General features: G+C 41.8%; 4 protein-coding genes across 5 annotated transcripts; 2 read left to right on the plus strand and 2 right to left on the minus strand.

The window, feature by feature from the left end:
- Positions 1 to 1,234: 1,234 nt before the first annotated feature.
- On the plus strand, positions 1,235 to 2,819 carry LOC115798020 (ferritin, middle subunit). The gene is made up of 5 exons (XM_030754667.1): positions 1,235 to 1,713; positions 1,799 to 1,902; positions 2,048 to 2,194; positions 2,279 to 2,404; positions 2,570 to 2,819. Exons 2-5 carry the CDS (start codon positions 1,801 to 1,803, stop codon positions 2,717 to 2,719), a joined length of 525 nt encoding a protein of 174 aa, XP_030610527.1. The 5' UTR covers positions 1,235 to 1,713; positions 1,799 to 1,800; the 3' UTR covers positions 2,720 to 2,819.
- Positions 2,820 to 4,828: 2,009 nt separating this feature from the next.
- On the minus strand, positions 4,829 to 9,026 carry LOC115797857 (uncharacterized). Its single transcript, XM_030754385.1, has 2 exons — positions 5,069 to 9,026; positions 4,829 to 4,950 (listed from the first exon to the last, which is right to left on the minus strand). Exon 1 carries the CDS (start codon positions 8,836 to 8,838, stop codon positions 5,440 to 5,442), a length of 3,399 nt encoding a protein of 1,132 aa, XP_030610245.1. The 5' UTR covers positions 8,839 to 9,026; the 3' UTR covers positions 4,829 to 4,950; positions 5,069 to 5,439.
- Positions 9,027 to 9,191: 165 nt separating this feature from the next.
- Positions 9,192 to 12,028, minus strand: LOC115798651 (uncharacterized). Its single transcript, XM_030755574.1, has 3 exons — positions 11,773 to 12,028; positions 9,741 to 11,654; positions 9,192 to 9,673 (listed from the first exon to the last, which is right to left on the minus strand). The coding sequence occupies exons 2-3, from the start codon at positions 11,425 to 11,427 to the stop codon at positions 9,633 to 9,635; spliced, it is 1,728 nt and encodes a 575-aa protein (XP_030611434.1). The 5' UTR covers positions 11,428 to 11,654; positions 11,773 to 12,028; the 3' UTR covers positions 9,192 to 9,632.
- A 1,469-nt stretch (positions 12,029 to 13,497) lies between these two features.
- On the plus strand, positions 13,498 to 19,575 carry syt5b (synaptotagmin Vb). 2 transcript variants are annotated; one of them, XM_030754660.1, is made up of 9 exons: positions 13,498 to 13,667; positions 14,487 to 14,690; positions 17,124 to 17,299; positions 17,405 to 17,503; positions 17,717 to 17,884; positions 18,135 to 18,302; positions 18,414 to 18,531; positions 18,649 to 18,782; positions 18,878 to 19,575. In XM_030754660.1, the coding sequence occupies exons 2-9, from the start codon at positions 14,492 to 14,494 to the stop codon at positions 19,085 to 19,087; spliced, it is 1,272 nt and encodes a 423-aa protein (XP_030610520.1). In that variant the 5' UTR covers positions 13,498 to 13,667; positions 14,487 to 14,491; the 3' UTR covers positions 19,088 to 19,575. The 2 variants fall into 2 exon arrangements, with proteins under 2 accessions (XP_030610520.1, XP_030610521.1); XM_030754661.1 differs by having other exon boundaries at positions 18,417 to 18,531; positions 18,878 to 19,087.
- The last annotated feature ends 65 nt before the right edge of the window (positions 19,576 to 19,640 follow it).

The following is a 19,640-nucleotide window of genomic DNA, read 5'->3' on the forward strand; positions in this document are numbered from 1 at the left end:
GAAGTCATGTTTGACCAGGATATGTCCTTCAGTGCACATATTAAACAAATACTTAGAACTGCTTTTTTTTGCATTTGCACAATATTTCTAAAATTAGAAACATCCTGTCTCTGCTGAAAAGCTAATTCATGCATTTATTATTTCTAGGCTGGACTATTGTAATTCATTATTATCAGGCTGTCCTAAAAGCTCCCTGAAAAGCCTTCAGCTGATCCAAAATGCTGCAGCTAGAGTACTGACAGGGACTAGAAAGAGAGAGCAGATTTCTCCCATATTGGCTTCTCTTCATTGGCTCCTTCATTGGCTCCATCGTTGGCTGCCCTCTCCCCTCCCTGATGGACATCTACATCTCCCGCTGCATCAGCAGAGCCAGGAACATCATCAAGGACAGCTCACACCCTGGCTTTGACCTGTTTGACCTGCTGCCCTCTGGCAGGCGCTACAGATGCATCAAAGCCAGAACAAACAGACTCAAGAACAGTTTCTTCGCCAGAGCAATCACCACCCTGAACTCTCACACTCACCCACTCTAACTGTGCAACACCCACATCTCTATGCAATATTAGATTATTCATACTGAACAATATCCAACATTCCTATATTGTGTAATATCCAGTATTCATTCACTAGTGCAATATTCATCATCTTCATTATTATATGTATACACTTATTTACTTTTCTTACAATGTACAGATGCACCAATGTATGTATATATTTTTATACATTCTATTTTCTGTATATTTTATACATTGTTATTTTCTGTATATTTCTTGATTATACTAGATTATAATATTTTTATTTTTATTTTAGAGAGTTTGATTTTCTGTTGCATGGCACTGAACAGGAGTGGCCCTCCAATCTCATTGTACATCCTGTATAATGACAATAAAGGCATTCTATTCTATTCTATTCTATTGTTAAATCTAGAATAGAATTTAAAATCCTTCTCCTCACAGAGAAGAGAGATGGGTCCTCTATTCATAAACTGGTTTGCAATGTGAAAGAATGGAGAAAAAAAAATAGCTGTAACATATACCGAGAAAAGGGAAAAGAGAAAAAAAAAAAAAAAAAGAGTAAAGACGAGTGTACAACAGAGATGTGTTGAAAAAATGTGTTTAAAAAAATCCCCCTTTGTTCTCTCGCTCGTTCTCTCTGTTCAGTTTGGTCTTAAAGCCACTGCAGGTATCACTCCAGACCACAAGGGTGGCGCTGCGCTTCAGTTTACCTCTGCCGTAAAGAAGCGAAGAAGAAGAAACAGGAGCTACTTGTTTGTGGCGTAAACAATCAGATTTGGTCACTTTCTAACTGTTTCACTGCTCACAGTGGGTAATAGCGACCTGGCACTAGCCTGCAGTAAATTTGCCAAATTGTATCAGTAGTTTGGCGCTTCTGACTGTATGTTAAGAAATATTAAGTTGCTGCTGGGCAGCTAAACCGTCCGCTAACAAAGCGTCCTAACCGCGTTAGAGGGTATTTCTTGTGTAATTGCTTTTGAAAAGTGGTGTTAACCGAGCTACAGCCATTATAAAGTGTGCTAACGTAACAGCCACCTGAATCCAATCAATTGCGGTCACACGGCGACAGTGGGGCAGGCGTTTCTCTGAGCTGTTAACTATCAGCTGCGTAAAGTTGGCTGATAAATACGTGCACAGCTCAAACACGCTCATTTCAGACGGAGACGAGACGTGTTTGTTTGAGCCTGAGGAAGAAACGGTAGGAGATACTTATGTTCTGATTTTATTACGAAATTGAAGTCTTTCTGTTGAGGCTGAGTTGGGATTTATTTTTGTGTTTTTAGACATGCAGACTGCGGTGAAACAAAACCTTCACGCAGAGAGTGAAGCAGACGTCAACAAACTCATCAACCTGAAGTTACATGCATCCTACACCTACCTTGCCCTGGTATGATTCCTGTAATTGTAAAAGTAATGCCTAGCAGTATTGTACCAGTGACTTCTACATATATAGGTATACAGAGAGATGGAGATTTTTCTGTGTGTGTACACAGTAATTCCTCTTTACTAATTTCCTTGTTTCTTTTGTTTAGGGGATGTATTTTGATAGGGATGACCTTGCATTGCCAAACTTCTCCAGTTTTTTCCTTGAGCGCTCAGAAAAGGAGAGGGAACAGGCTGAGAAGCTGTTGGAGTATCAGAACATGAGAGGAGGCCTAATTTTGCTTCAGACCATCTCTGTATGTCCCAGATGTTAGTGATGGCTTTTTGCAGTTATTTCTTAGTACTTTTTGGATCAACAGTGTATCAACTTTTTGTTTTAGAAACCAACCAAAGAAGACTGGAAAGGTGGTCTGGATGCAATGGCCTTTTCCCTGGAATACCAGAAAACCTTAAATGCACGTATCCTTGATGTGCATCGCAGAGCTGGCAATCATACCGACCCCCATGTATGTCTGACTTTATCAGATACATGTGCTACTAGTTAACACTTTGTTTTTTTTGGGGGGGAGGGGTTGTGCACTTCATTGTTAAGTATATTGTGTGGAAGATTCAAGCAGTGTTTAATTATTTTACCTTTTACTCACCATTTACTTGTCTAACTTCTTTTGTAGCTCTGTGACTTTCTTGAGCAGCACTTCCTCATCGACAGCCATGATACCATCAAGAAGCTGGGCGATTACATTGGCAGTCTGACCCGCATCACTGCAGCTGAGACCCACGGCACTATGGGAGAATACCTGTTTGACAGGCACACTCTGTAAAGGTCCTGGCAGCACAGTGACACACGGCCCTCATTTCTAAATATCCATAGACACACAAGGCAATAATCCACACTGTGCATTCTTTTCCATTAAGAAACCCTTACAGAATTGTTATTCAACAGCAAAATATCCAATTGCACTAGACCAACTGGAACTGGAACCTCCGTTTTTTTCTAAAAAGAGAGAAATCCAAATATGCTGGAAAAATGTTCTCATAAATGTGGTGCTAAACACTGATTTTCCTAAGCTGTCATGTAGCTTGTAATGAGTAGCTAGTTCACGTGGATTCCTTTTTATCCTGTCACATGTTCGTTTTTTGTACGTTTCAACCTCCAGTGCAGTCTTACAAAAATGATAAATTCTTGACCAACCCAAATGGATACTTGAAACATTTAATAAAACCTTATTGTGCTGACAACACCCTTGTTGGTCTCTCTTTAAAATTAGGTTAACATGTTAAACTGTTATTTGCAGAAGTTCAGACAGGTAGTTATCCGATTCGTCATGCTGTCTGAGCACATTATCTGTCATGTCTGGGCCTATAGAGCACAAGATAACAGTGGGAGCATGCTTACTCACTGTTGGGTGGCGTTAACGTTGGGCTGCTGGAGAGCTTGTGGTTAATGCTTTCCATGCTGCTTCTCAGTTAATTATCTGTCAGCAAAGATAAGACTCAGTTGAAGTGTGTCAGAGTGCGTCCCACACAGGCGTAAGTGTGTTCATGTTAATTTCATTCTAGTGGTCAGGCGTAAAACATCAGCAAAGTGTGCAAACCACAAGGTTTTGCACAGTGTTTTGTTTTTTTTCCACCAGGACTGATGTAACTTTAAGTGCAGTTTAATTTACTACAGCACAGAATGCACTTATTAATGGAATGACCAGTTCTGTTAAACTGCCCTAACTACAGGGGTTGGACAATGAAACTGAAACAGTTTAATTTATTAGTATAGTGTAGGGCCTCCTTTTGCGGCCAATACAGCGTCAATTCGTCTTGGGAATGACATATACAAGTCCTGCACAGTGGTCAGAGGGATTTTAAGCCATTCTTCTTGCAGGGTAGTGGCCAGGTCACGACGTGATGCTGGTGGAGGAAAACGTTTCCTGACTCGCTCCTCCAAAACACCCCAAAGTGGCTCAATAATATTTAGATCTGGTGACTGTGCAGGCCATGGGAGATGTTCAACTTCACTTTGTCAGGGGCGCAGCGAAGGAGAACCCAATTGCAGACACAGACGGAGGCAAGACTATAGTGGGTTATGCAATTTATTATCACCAGGAACACCATAAACAAGGAGATGGCTCTCAGAGATTCCCTTAACACTGAACTTGAACTCTTAAACTGTGGGAAGGGGTGCAACCACCGAGGGGTCGGTCTAGATGGAGGGAGAGATACGTTAGGGACTGTAGTTAGCATAACATAAATGGACATGGGGGGTAGCAGAGGAGTAGGCTTACGTGGGGAGCAATATGACAGAGTCCTGAGGGGAGGCAGATGGCTGGAGCGGTGTGCTGTTTTCTTCAGGAGGGCAGGCAGGCAGACTAGGGGACGAGATGACTTCTGTAGAGAAACAATAAACAACACTGCCCGGTTAAGCACAGAGCGTCCAGTACCAAAGCTCGGGCACAAAAAACACGCGAGAGTCCACACGAAAACTGTTGCTGTTAGAGGATGACGAAGACGTTTTACCCCAAGGATTAGCAGACACTCTGGCAAGGACAGGAGACCAGAGCAGATCCTTAAATAGTGCCCCGATGAAAGAATTCACAACAGGTGTGCAGAGCCTCCGCACGGCAGCCTCCAGCCCCGCCCAAAAGAGGAGGAGAAAACAGCCTGCCAACCCCCTGAAATGAAAGAACAAACAAAAAAAAACACAGCCACAGCACACCGATCCATGACACTTTCATGTTCATCAAACCAATCTTTCACCAGTCTTGCTGTGTGTATTGGTGCATTGTCATCCTGATACATGGCACCGCCTTCAGGATACAATGTTTGAACCATTGGATGCACATGGTCCTCCAGAATGGTTCGGTAGTCCTTGGCAGTGACTCGCCCATCTAGCACAAGTATTGGGCCAAGGGAATGCCACGATACGGCAGCCCAAACCATCACTGATCCACCCCCATGCTTCACTCTGGGTGTAGCTTCCAGCTGAAGAAAACGTAAGCCTGAACTGATGGTCTCTGTCCTTTATTCGTCAGCTTATATTACATACAGACCAACGTAAGAGCTGAATGAATGAAGAATAAACAACAAAGGCATAGTACATTAAACTATTAGCAACAAAATGTAACAAATATCGTATGACAAACTGAAACAATTGACACATATGATGCATATAATTTTACCTTGTTGCCATCTCTCAGCTGAAGCTAAACTCCTTGTTTACTCTCCCGATTTCTCCTTACTTTGTTTGCCTCTCCTGTCAATCCTTTAGCTTACACTGCTGTTTGCTACGCCTTTCATTACCTTTCGACATCACATGTGAAGAGTTCTTTCCTTTTCAAAATAAAACATCCGTCTTTACAGGAAACGACTGAACAGCTAGAATAACAAATACATATTGCAAACCTTATAACGTTTAAGACATTATGCACTGGGGTCATTTACACTCCCACCAAATTATTTAGTGTTTGTACACAACTTCTCAAACACAAATGATTTCCTCATGAGAACAACCATTTTCATAACACTACATACACTGTAGACATTCTTTGACTTAGGAACTTTCCAGTATGAGAACCAGCTTGTGAACAGGACGTTCCACAACAGACATTTTGTTTATGCGCTTACCTCTTTTGTTTAGATATCTATCACCTACTACCATTTTGACTTTCCTTACGAGTCCATCCCTATCTGATACAGTCTCTGACACTCTTCCAAGTCTCCATGAAGATCTTGACTGCATTTCCTTAGTGTCCATCACTATGTCACCCACTTGAAGGTTTCTCTTGGGTGCATGCCATCGCTGTCTGATCATGATGTTGTGGAGATACTCTTTTCTCCAACGGCTCCAAAACTGTTCTGCCAAGTACTGCACTTGGCGCCATCGTTTTCTTCCATACAAGTCCTCTCTGACAAATTTGCCAGGAGGAGGTAATGCAACATTCGCTTTCATGGTGATGAGATGGTTAGGGGTTAGTGGTTCCAAGCTATTTGGATCATTCAGATTGTCTGTTGTAAGAGGACGACTGTTTACGATTGTCATAGCTTCATACAATAGAGTCCTTAGAGAAGCATCATTGAGCCTACCAGGAGTGAGTGAAAGCGTGGAGTTGAGAACACTTTTTACAGTCCTTATCTGTCGCTCCCATACTCCACCAGCATGACTAGCATGAGGTGCATTAAAGGCAAAATCACATTGGTATTCTGCAAGGAAGGTTACCACTCTCTTAGTGTCGACTTCCTGTAGAGCTGCATTCAGTTCATTTTTGGCACCTACAAAATTGGTTCCCTGGTCACACTTAATTTGTCTGACTGAGCCTCGCAGTGCAATAAAGCAACGCAGACCGTTGATGAGAGCATCAGTTGACATATCGTCTAGCATCTCAATGTGGATGGCACGAGAGCTGAAGCATGTAAAGAGCACTCCGTATCTTTTTTGTTCCTTACGTCCCTGTTTAGTCGTGAATGGGCCAAAACAATCCATGCCACAATAGCTGAAGGGTGGCGAGGGCTCTACCCGTTCTCTAGGAAGATCACTCATTCTCTGTCCTTCCACAGGTCTCCTCAGTTTCCGACAGATCACACACTGGCGAATGTAGAGTGAAACAGCTTGACTCATTTTTGGGATCCAATAGCCATTGGCCCGAATTTCATTGATAGTAAAGCCTCTGCCCTGGTGTTTGATCCTTTCATGATGGTGAGCTATTATCAGCTTTGTGACGTGATGCTCTCTGGGGATGATTGTTGGATGCTTAAATGAACTAGGAAGGGCTGACCACCGCAGTCTTCCTCCCACCTTGAGCACGTCATCTCTGTCCAAAAAGACATCGAGATGGTATAGCTTATTGCTTCTTGGTAAAGGATTTCCTTTGCTTAGTGTCATCATTTCTTCCTGGTATGCTTGTCTTTGTAGGTCTCTAATGATCACAAGTTCTGCATCTTGTCGCTCACTTACAGTGGAGTGTGCATCTGATTTGTCCTTTAGGAGTCGTCGTCTGAGACGTGCCACCGCGCTAACAGCATGAGACCAGGATGAAAATCTTACCAGGCGATTAGCAAGACTCCAACACTCCATACCCTTTGTTTGCAACGTTTGAGCTTTCTTAACTTCTGGGTCTCCGATTGGGAGTTCCATGCTTTCCTTTGCTGGAGGGTATATTACCCTTTCCCACAGGAACTTGGGACCCATGAGCCATCTGGATGATAGCAGTTCCTTTATTGTTGTTCCCCTGGATGCATTGTCTGCAGGGTTTTCACTGGTGGGGACATAAAACCACTGCTGCGGACTTGTGCTATTGCGTATCTTTTGCACCCTGTTTGCAACAAAGGTGTGAAAACGCCTTGCTTCGTTGTTTATGTATCCTAAAACAACTTTAGAGTCTGTCCAGAAGAACTCTTCCACATTGTCATAAGTCAGCTCTTCTCTGAACAGGTTACTCACTGTGACTGAGACAGCTGCTGCTGTCAATTCCAGCCTTGGGATGGTGGTGATCTTTGAAGGAGACACACGAGATTTTCCCATGATGAAGGCACAATGAGCATCTCCCTTCTCATTCAAAAATCTCAGGTAGGAGCACTGCCCATACCCAGTGGTGCTTGCATCTGAAAAATGATGCAGTTCCCTTTTCACCACCTGCCCAAAGTTTTCAGGCATGTAACATCTGGCTATCCTTACTTTCTCCAGATTGACAAGGTCCATCCTCCATTGCTCCCACTGTGGTTTCAAATGTTGGGGTAGTGGGTCATCCCATCCTGTGCCTTGACGGCACATCTCTTGCAAAATTATTTTTCCACTGAGAAGATAGGGGGCGATAAATCCTAGTGGGTCATATATGGATGCTACAGTGGATAATATCCCACGCCGTGTAGCAGGTTGGTCCTTCTGTGCAATGCTGAATGTGAAGCAGTCCTTTTTTATGCACCAGTGAATACCTAATGCTCTCTCTGTTTGTGTTTCACTAAAGGCAAGATCCTTTGTTCTTACATTTGTTGCTCGTTCCGATGCTGGTAAGCTGTTTAAGACAGAACTGTCGTTTGACGCAAACTTGTGAAGCCTGAGTCCACCTTTAGCACACAGTTCACGTGCCTCCTGTGCCAGCTGCATGCCCTCGTCCACTGTCTGCACACTCGTGACTCCATCATCTACATAAAAGTCTCTGGCTATGAACTGAGAACCTAGTGGATACACAAGGCTGTTCTCTTTGGCTAGGTGTTTTAGCCCATAGTTTGCACATCCTGGGGAGGATGCAGCACCAAAGAGATGTACTGTCATCCTGTATTCTTGTGGCTGTGCGCTTAGGTCTCCATTTTTCCACCACAAAAAGCGGAGGTAGTTGCGATCACTATTTTGGACCTGAAATTGATGGTACATTTTCTCTATGTCACACGTTAATGCTGTTTGATACTGTCTGAAGCGTAAAAGGACACCAGTTAGATTATTTAGCATGTCTGGTCCGGACAGAAGGTGCTCATTAAGACTGGTTCCTTTATACTTAGCTGAGCAGTCAAACACGACACGCAAGTTTTCAGGTTTCTTTGGGTGATAAATACCATGGTGTGGTATGTACCACTTTTCACCAGAAAGTCCATCATCCTGCACTTCTTCTGCCTCACCTCTCTTGATGATGTCATTCATGTACTTGACGTAATCAATCTTGTATTTTTCATCTCGGGAGAATTTCCTTTTGAGGTGGTTGAGTCGGATCTCTGCGAGTTGTCTGTTGTCAGGCATGTATGGTCTTTCCTTAAAGGGTAATGGCATTTCATAATGCCCCGTCTCATTTTTTCTTATGGCGTCTCTGAGTTTGTCAAGGAAAATGAGTTCTGCTTGAGACACTGTTTTATCATTTCCATTGACTTCCCTGAAATCACTTTCTAATGCACGTATTGCATCCAAGGGAGTCATAGGAGGGATCTCCTTTAAGGCAACACGATGGCAGAGGCTGTTCATCATGTCTGTCTCAAAGTGCGGAGCTAGACCACCAACTATGCTCCACCCCAAATCTGTTTGAACAGCATAGGGCTCATTTTCTTTGCCGAGTATCACTTGTCTGGGTGCCAGTGCTCTGGGGCAGTTGTAGCCTATCAGGAGTCCTACTTCACAACTGAGGAGTGGTGGGATTTTGTCTATGATTGGTGATAGGTGACTCCAGCGTTTGACCGTTTCCTGGGTTGGTATGTGTTCACGATTGGCAGGTATATGATCCTTTGTGTATGCAGGGGGCAGTTGAATGTGCGTTGCAGAGCTGTAGCCTCTCACACGGATGCCAGCCACCCTTTCACTGTTTATAATTACGTTTTCTCCCATCATAGTGGTTAGTTTCAGTTTCACTGGACTTGCACCCACTTGAAGCTCATGACACAGTTCTTGATCAATGAAAGCAGTGTCGCTTTGAGTGTCTAATAAGGCATAGACAAGTTTTTCGTTATATGGGTTTGCATTAGATGACACCCACACTGGCACAATCATTGAAGTACTGGCAGTCTGTCCATCTCTAGCAACATTGAGTGACACAGCAGTGGTTATCTCTGATATATTGCTTTGTGATGCATTTTCTACACTCACGTGCCTTTCTCCCTTTGTGTCTTTGATGTAACCGTTATCATGAAGGCAGGTAGGGTGCCTTTTCAAACAAGTGTCACATGTGAGGCGGCGTCGACAGTCCCTTGCACTGTGGCCTTGCTTCAAACAGCCATAACACAGCTTATTGTCCTTCACATGTGTCCTTTTCTCTGCTAGTGACCGTTTCATAAAGTGTGGACACTTGTGGAGTGGATGTGAGTTTTGGCACAGTGTGCATGGTGAGCCCCAGTTGGATCTGGTTAGTGTCTCGTCGCAGTGTTCATGTGTTTTGGTGTTAAAGACACTTGCCTTGTTTCTTTTTGTGTCCTTCAGGTTCCCTCTATCACTGCGTGACTCGGATGAATGGAGAGCAGAGATGGACGTGACTGGGTTGCAGGCAATTTCTGCTTCCAGCAACAGAAATGCAGCAAAGTCACTGAGACTGGGAAACTCTTTGCCTTCCATTAAGGCCTTTGTAACATGGCGGTTCCATCTGGCAGCTGCCCAGTCAGGAAGTTTTTGTGTCAGTTTTTGATTTTCCTCACAGTCGTTCAGTATTTCCAAACCTTTTACATGAGGCATGGCTAGCAGGCAGGCATTTACAAAGTCGGCAAAGTTCCTTAATCCCTCAGGATCTTTGGATTGTAACTTTGGCCAGTTGGATAGCTTCTCTCTAAATGCTCTTTGAATAACAAATGCCTGACCATATCGTTGATTAAGTTTTTTCCAGGCATCTTGGTAAGCTTCTTCATCATTTCTAAAGAAGGTGCCTTCCAGGCACTTGCGAGCGGGGCCAGTGACATATTTTTTCAAGTAATAAAGTTTATCAGCAGTAGAAATACCCTTTTGGTCTATCAGTGACATAAAGGAGGTTTTCCATTCAATAAAATGGATTGGCTCGCCACTGAATACTGTTGGTTCTGGCATGGGAAGTCTGCTCAGTGTTATACTGTCCTGGACGGCTTGTGCTAGTTGAGCAACTGCAGGAGATGCAGATGACGTGGATATGTTAGGTGAGTGTGATGCAGAAGGCTGAGGGACAGAATCTGGGCTCCTCTGCTCACCTTTGACTGACTGGACATCACTAATTTGCAGTATTTCTCTGTCATAAGCTTCCAATCTCGCTCGAGCTGCTTCCACTTCCCTTTCAGCTTGCAGACGCTCCAATTCGGATTTTTGGATTTCAAGTTCTCTCTTGTGTTGCTCTTCTAAAGCCTTTATCTTTTCTCTTTGCTTTCTTTCCTCTAGCGCGATGTTGTATTCAGCTTCTTTTGCTGCCAGTTCTGCTGCTGCATCAGCCCGTTTTGATGCGATATATGAAGCTGAGGAGTGATGTGTGTTACTGGATTGTGCTGCAGTGGAACCATAAATGGAGAGCGCATAGTCACGATCTAGCAGCTCGCGTAAACGACATCTTTCATATTCAGCATCAAAATCTCCATCAACACCAGTTAGTCTCTTATATATGATTTTGATGATGTCACTAGTTACAGCTTCGCATGCATCAATTTTTTGTCTCAAATTGACTGTTGGAGCTACATGACCTCTTATGTCAGTGTAGAGTTTCATTATGTCATCCTTTCCCTTTTCTAAAATGTCTGCAAGTGATGACAGGTGTTCTTCAGTTGTGTCTGATTTTAGTTTTTCTCTTGCTTCACGTACTTGTATTTTCCACTGTTCATATAAGGTGATGAGTCTTTTTTGTTTTTTACTTACTTCTTCTGTTTGATAAGCAAGCATTTTTTCTGTTGGTATTCTGGTGCGTTCAGAGCGGCGAGGTTCATCTGTAGTGCTTTGGACTTGAGACTGTAGATCTGCCAGCATTTTCTCTTTAGAGTCAATTGTTTCTTTTATTTCTTGCCTTGTTTTTTCAGTTGCATTTTGAAGCAGGTCTTTGTGATCTTGAATTTCCCTTTGTAAACAAACAATCTGTTCATTAATGTCCTCAGGACTCACAGATGAAGCTTGTGTGTTGTCCATTTTCCGTGTAGCCTCTTTTTTCCTTTATCGCCTTTGTTTTCAGACCACTTGCTGCCACCTACTGGCCATCATAGTCGTGCACCTTGAGATCTTTTCACTCCGTCAAGTGGCGTGCGTCGGGTGGTCAAGCTCTTACTGTAGCTTCCAGCTGAAGAAAACGTAAGCCTGAACTGATGGTCTCTGTCCTTTATTCGTCAGCTTATATTACATACAGACCAACGTAAGAGCTGAATGAATGAAGAATAAACAACAAAGGCATAGTACATTAAACTATTAGCAACAAAATGTAACAAATATCGTATGACAAACTGAAACAATTGACACATATGATGCATATAATTTTACCTTGTTGCCATCTCTCAGCTGAAGCTAAACTCCTTGTTTACTCTCCCGATTTCTCCTTACTTTGTTTGCCTCTCCTGTCAATCCTTTAGCTTACACTGCTGTTTGCTACGCCTTTCATTACCTTTCGACATCACATGTGAAGAGTTCTTTCCTTTTCAAAATAAAACATCCGTCTTTACAGGAAACGACTGAACAGCTAGAATAACAAATACATATTGCAAACCTTATAACGTTTAAGACATTATGCACTGGGGTCATTTACACTGGGCATGCAACAGTCTGGGTGGTACGTTTCTTTAGGGCTTCTCCACACCGTAACTCTCCCGGATGTGGGAAAACAGTAAAGGTGGACTCATCAGAGAACAATACATGTTTCACATTGTCCACAGCCCAAGATTTGCACTCCTTGCACCTTTGAAACCGACGTTTGGCATTGGCACGAGTGACCAAAGGTTTGGCTATAGCAGCCCGGCCGTGTATATTGACCCTGTGGAGCTCCCGACAGACAGTTTTGGTGGAAACAGGAGAGTTGAGGTACACATTTAATTCTGCCGTGATTTGGGCAGCCGTGGTTTTATGTTTTTTGGATACAATCGGGGTTAGCACCCAAACATCCCTTTCAGACAGCTTCCTCTTGCGTCCACAGTTAATCCTGTTGGATGTGGTTCGTCCTTCTTGGTGGTATGCTGACATTACCCTGGATACCGTGGCTCTTGATACATCACAAAGACTTGCTGTCTTGGTCACAGATGCGCCAGCAAGACGTGCACCAACAATTTGTCCTCTTTTGAACTCTGGTATGTCACGCATAATGTTGTGTGCATTGCAATATTTTGAGCAAAACTGTGCTCTTACCCTGATATTTGAACCTTCACACTCTGCTCTTACTGGTGCAATGTGCAATTAATGAAGATTTGCCACCATACTGGTCCAATTTAGCCATGAAACCTCCCACACTAAAATGACAGTGTCAGTTTCATTGTTCAACCCCTGTATATATGAGCTAATTCTGTTTAACTATGTACTCACCTTCCCCAAAGACCCAGGAAAAACTTATTGTATTATTAAAATGGTCTTTGTATGTATACTTTAGAGGAACACTGAGAGAAAAGGCATGCAATGAAAATTCTAAAGGAAATTTTTATTTCTTTGTTGTGTTAGCTTTTTTTTTTCCTCTCATTTGTTTTTTCTGTTTTGTATGTTAACTTGGAGAATGCTGTTACATGGTTGGATTGTCACTGAGATCTCCAGATGTAGCTGTACAAACACTTGGCAGCATGCCAGGAGATTAGTATTTGCAGTGCAATAAATATGGGTATGTGTTTTGTACAGTAAAATGGCAGGCAAAAGGATGGGAACTGCAGAACATCCACTCTCAGAAGTTGTTAGACGATCGACTGCAAGAGCAGCTACGCTGAGGAGATTAGTGAAGGGCTGGATGTACTACAATCTCTTGAGTCTAATGGATAAACACAACCACCACTGCCATCAGTGTAATGAACAGTCTGTTTTCCCCTGGCACAAGTTGCAGCTTTGAATTCTTCAATGTGTTGAATTACCAACACTACAGCTCTAACACAATAAAAGGTGGCTGGTGGTCTTTATGCCGCTTTACTCAGATGTAAAGCAACAGATGTGTTGTCTGCCTTCTAATATCAGTAGGAGGGGGGCAGTGGGGGGGGATTAAATGACAACATTTCTCTAGTGATTTGCCAGTGCTTTAGCTTTGATGGAAAGGGTTGCAGGGAGCTTGCCAGTCCTAGTCAACAGCATACCCAGGGACTGATAGGTGTGCGAGGTCTCCAGCAAGCCAGAAGAAAAGCAACAAGAAACACACTTAGAACTAAAAGTTGCCCTCTTTTGGTGCTGAAGGAAATAAAGGAAGATATAAACAGGTAAGATCAATATTCAGATTTCAGACACTACTGTATATCTGTATGTATTTTTTTTCCTGTTGATTTTGAACAAGCCCAGCTAAAGGACCATTAATCTTGTGACCGATTCATTTGATGTACTTCAGTTTCCTAATAAAGAGTTATGTTTTTTTTTTTATTGAACACTCTTTCTGTTCCATTAAATAATATTCAATTTCAATGTTCAATTATTAAACATCGTAAATGAGTCTAGTATCAATTACTACTTATTATAATTTTTTTTTTTTTTTTGGGGGGGGGGGGGGGGTTAAAATGGCGATAAAGCCCATAACTACATCTAAATCATATAAATCTGGAGTTTCTCTGAATGTTGCCTGTAGTCCAGTGAACTTCATTTAAATACCCTTATAAACAGACATTACAGAAAAAGTGGCTTTGGGTGAGGAAAACTGAAGGATGATACCAACCCTTCTATTTTTTTTTTTTTTTTTTTAAAGCTTTGAGAATCTGTGGTTTTGGATTAATATTGTAGAGCCATAGTTTAATCCAGTCCACAGCAGAGCCAGTGATGAGAGAAAAATGGGGTTGGGATGAATGTGGGAGTGAAAGAGTGGGCCATGGGATGGAGAGAGTATGAGCGTAACAGAGGGATTAGGGTCAGCCATGTTGAGCATCTGGCTTAGCGATGTCCTGTGCTCTTCAACCTTCCTGCAACACATTAGCACAGGGATTACACAGCATGCATGTAAAGTTGTGTTATCATTCAATGTGGAAGCCAACTTGAAAGCACAACGGACAAAAACAACATGATTAACTGTGTTAATTCTAACGTTTTGGCAGCTGACATGAGGCTGGTCAGTGCTGGGGTTCGAGTCCGGAGGGCCGCTGAGCCGTCTGAACCAGAATCAGAGGAAACGACGGAGCCTGCTCATCATGAGCACTCGCATTCAGAACACCATGAACACTCACATACAGAACATCACCCTGGGCATGACTACAACCACATGAAGGAAAAGTTCATGAATGAACTGAGTCATCTGTCAAGTAAGCCGCTGCCAGAATCTGCAACATGATTCAGAAATCCATAAATCAATGATGAAATAAATTAAATGTGGTTATTATGGAGGAAATCCATCCATGTACAGAATTTACATTTGGTCAAATTAATATTTATTTTATTTCCCAGTTATATTTAGGAGCATAGTCTTCCAAAAAAGTTGAATCATTTTGCCAAGAAATGAACAACTACTGTTTATGATGCTAAATGTAAAGCAATTAATGAGCTTCTGCTGTTGGTGGAGTAACTGGTGGTCGCTGTGGGTTTACAGAGACTGCTGTTATCTGTCTGTGGTGAAGTGTGTTACTCACACAACACAACTTTAGGAAGCCATCTATAGATAAGGAAGTGCTTAAAATAGGTTTGTGAGAAAACCTCAGCACCTTTGGTTCTGTCTCCAAGCTCATGAACAGCTGTTAATGTTTGAAAGAGACCCGTTATGCTTTGCCTTATTTTCTGGCATATATTTACTGTTACACTTGCAGAAGCTCTGAAAAAAAGTATGACCAAAGTCTCAAATAACTAAGTAATTTCATACAAGTAATTTCAGGCATCAGACTGCTGTAAAAGCTCAGTTTTAAGCTTTTGGTTGTTTTTTTTTCTTCTACCATTTGCCTGTTATGAAGCAGATCCTTAATATCCACTCTTGCTGACCTCACGAACCTGCTGTTCAAATCTTCTGTTTGTGAGGTGCAACCAATCAGAAGAAAGTTCCCCTAAAAGGGGAAGAGCTAATACAGCTTCTTTCAGACAGAACATGAACTCGGGGCTGCACCAAGGCCCAAGATTTTGAATGATAAATCATGCAGAACTTCTCTACTACACTAAGAATACAGTGCTGTGCAAAACTCTTGAGCCATCATTAATTTCTTCATATTTTGCTTGGTGCAGCGATTTATTGAAATGTGCAAATATGGAAATACAGTATATAAGGCAAAATCAAGGTTTGTACAATTTTAATGAAAGTCAAAATTTGGTATGACCACCTTTATTCTTCAGTCTGAACTCTCTTAGGCAGCTTTCTTGTCATTTCTTTAAGTAGTCTGCAGGAATAGTTCTCCAGGCGTTTTGAAGGACCTCCAAAGCTCTTCTTAGAATGTTTGCTGCCTTTTGTTCCATCAAGCTGATCCCACACTGCTTCAATAATGTTGAGGTCCGGGCTCTGAGGAGGCCAATCCATGACTGATAGTGTCCCACTGTATCCAGGTATGCCTTTACTGCATTGGCAGTGGGTATGGGATCATTGTCATGCTGAAAAATGACATTTTCATATGCTGTTGCATGGTGGATCAGTACCTTCCTGCGTTGATATTTCCATCAATTTTGACAAGGTCTCCATGCAGCCCCAAACCATGACAGAACCTCCACTGTGTTTTAAAGATTGCTCCAAACACTTACTGTTGTACCTCTGTCCTGACCACCTCCTTACATACTGATGATGAGTTGAACAAAAAATTTCAAATTGGGATTCGTCACTTCCCTTAAGAATGGCTACTTGACAGCCACCCTTCCAGTGAGACCATTTCTGATGAGACTTCAGGGCACAGTAGATGGATCAACTGAAGGGCCACATGCATCTCTCAGGTCCTCCGTCAGGTCTTTTCCTGGATTTTTTTTCCCTACTTCTTAAGGCCATGACTTTCAAAAACTGTGCATCAGCTGTAAACTGTTTTTTAGGCCTTCCACTTCTTCTTTTGTCATCCATTTGTCAAGTTTCCTCAAATTTTTAATAGCTTTTTGGGAATCATCTTGTTGGTGCAAACTGTGTTATCTTTGGAATTTTTCAATAGATTTAGCTTGTGAAAGGTTTCTAGTAATAAATTGCCTAAAGATACAATTTAAAATTGATTCTTTGCTAAGCTGTCATGTGTAGACACAACACATTCCTTGAGTTAGATGCCTTTCTTATGCTTGAATGATTCATAGGTCAGTGTTAACAACCGTTAATAACAGTGGCTTTACAAACAGAAAGAAACATTCCTCTGAAAATGGTCAGATATAAGAACTGGACTGAAAATGATTGAAAAAGCAGCAAAAGTCCAAAGAAAAACTTGGAAAGACCTGGAGAATTATTGCTCAAGACTACTTTAAAAATGATGACAAAGTCTGGCTCCTTGGAAGCAAAATATAAAGAAATGAGGGGTGGTAACAACAATATTGTTATAACTAATTAACTTGAATGGAAGGTGCAAGATCAACAAGCTTTTACAAAACCCTTGATAAAGAGTGTTGAAAAGTGAGGTTGTCCATATTTAAAGGTGTTTCCTGAGGCTCTGGTTGTTGTTTCAGCATTGTGTTATTTATGTGTATGTAAATAACAAAGGGGGATCAGACATTTCCAGCTCTCTTTCATGATAAGCAAACTTCTATAATGTGCATTGGTGAGCACTGATGAGTCAGCTCAGTTCTTTATTTTGCAGTTCCCATGTGGGCAGTAGGAGCCATTGTTGTGGTGGTTCTGGTTTTGGTGGCATGCTTCATCTTCTGTGTTTTCAAGAAATGCTTTGGTAAAAAGAAAAAGCCAAAGAAAGTGAGGGAGAGGAAGGCAGGACGCCGCAGAAAGGAAAAGGAAGGCGAAGGAGAGGCTGGAGAGAAGGTAACCTATCATTGTATTTTCAGTGAAATTAAACAATCTTATGAGCTCAAGATCTTCCAAATGAATATCAGGTGTGTTTTATTTTATTTTTTTTTTATCTTGTAGGAGGGGGAGGTGAAGAAGGAAGGGGAAGAAGAGGAAAAAGAACAGGAAAAGTTGGGTAAACTGGAGTTCTCTTTGGACTACAACTTCACAGACGCCCAGGTAGATCCTCCATGGAAACGTCAACACTTCCATCATTTATAAAGATAAATTGTTTTTATTTCATTTACAGATAATATTGTTTCAATTACTTTTTTAAGTCTAGTTATTATTTTTATTTCCATTAACTAAAATATTTTTCTCACCTAGTTTCAGTTTTTATGTATAAATGACTGTAATAACATTGATTGTTCTCTCGTTTTCTTTCCTCTGTAGCTCATCGTGGGTATCCTTCAGGCTCAGGATCTTGCTGCTATGGACATGGGGGGAACTTCAGACCCTTATGTCAAAGTTTTTCTGTTGCCAGACAAAAAGAAGAAGTATGAGACCAAGGTTCAGCGCAAAAACCTCTGCCCCGTTTTCAACGAGACTTTCATCTTCAAGGTCACGCTTGCCTGACATGCCTTTGTGAACTTGATGCCATCAGTAATTTTATCTTTGTCACAGCTTGAGTTGGTGCTTCGCCTGAATGCTTTTCACCCTTCATTGAATTCTATTTCCTCTTTAGACTTTTCTTCTCCCCCCCCCAAAAAAATAAAAATAAATAAATAAGTAACTATAATATGTGCAGCATGTTTTGAAATGTTACCATGCTGTTTATGATTCCATTTCCATAATTTTCCCCTCTTTCTAGATTCCATATGCAGAGCTGGGCGGAAAGACTTTGGTGCTGCAGGTTTTTGACTTTGATCGTTTCTCCAAGCATGACATGATTGGTGAAATAAAGATTCCCATGAACAGCGTTGATTTGGGCCAGCCAATGCAACAATGGAGGGACTTAGAGAGCGGTGAGAAGGAGGAGGTATGATGTGCTGTGTCTTTGTTTAAGCGTGTTTCAGTTCTTGTACGCTTCAGGGTAAACAGCTGCACTGAAAATTAATGATCAACACATAACCCAACCCATTCCTTCCAGCAGGAAAAACTGGGTGATATTTGCATCTCCTTACGCTATGTACCCACTGCTGGGAAACTGACAGTGAACATCATGGAGGCAAAGAATCTGAAGAAAATGGATGTTGGAGGTTTATCAGGTAACCAGGCCTCACAGTATTAGCGTTCGGTCAAATAAATAAATAAATGCTCAAGTCTCATAAGGACTTGAAACAGACATACATGACAGAACTCACCTTCTCTTCCTCTTTCACAAGACCCATATGTGAAGATCGTTCTGCAACAAAATGGGAAACGGATTAAAAAGAAGAAGACAACAGTGAAGAAAAACACACTCAATCCTTACTTTAATGAGAGTTTCAGCTTTGATGTCCCTTTTGAGCAAATACAGGTAACCTTTAGACCCACAATCAGTTTTTGAAATGTAACACAAAATACTGTGTTGACAAGCTTGAGTGGATTATGCATATTTCTTCTGCCTTTCAGAAAGTACAGGTTGTCATCACAGTATTCGACTATGATAAACTTGGGAGCAATGACCCCATTGGAAAGACCTTTATGGGTTATGGAGCTACAGGAGTCGGCCTGCGCCACTGGTCAGACATGCTTGCCAATCCCCGACGTCCTGTAGCTCAGTGGCACACTCTCCTGCCTGAAGAAGAAGTGGATGCAGCACTCAAAGCAAAACCTCGTTAAGGTTACACATGAATGGAGTACTGACTGCTGCCAATATGTTACTTGTTGTTAAACCTGACGTTTTCTCAATTTCCATGTTCTCTTTTCCATTTTGTTCCTCTTGAAACACTTTGTGTGTGTGTGTGTGTGTGTGTGTGTGTGTGTGTGTGTGTGTGTGTGTGTGTGTGTGTGTGTGTGTGTGTGTGTACCTGTCATATGCAGACAATTTTTGATATCTGACTGTAATTTAAACTGAACTGTAATTGGCTCCCCATATTTACCACATACCATAAACTAAAATGACTGTCTTTGTAAGCTTGGAAACCACTTATCTGTAAATGTGCATCTTTTGTGCAGGCCCACGGAAGTATATGGTTAAAAAAAAAAATGTCTCTGAAGACATGTTAGAGTTTCTAGATCTTATGTACTTTGGGCCTTTTTGCTCACTTTCTAGTGTTGTGGTGCAATTGTGGTCCTGGAAAATACAAATAAACCTACAATGAAAAGTTTCACATTAATGCTCAATTTCTTTCAATTAAATTATAAATATTGTAATAATGAAAGGGCGTACTGT

The sequence above is a fragment of the Archocentrus centrarchus genome, chromosome 19 (genome assembly GCF_007364275.1).
Source record: "Archocentrus centrarchus isolate MPI-CPG fArcCen1 chromosome 19, fArcCen1, whole genome shotgun sequence".
Taxonomy (NCBI): Eukaryota; Metazoa; Chordata; class Actinopteri; order Cichliformes; family Cichlidae; genus Archocentrus; species Archocentrus centrarchus.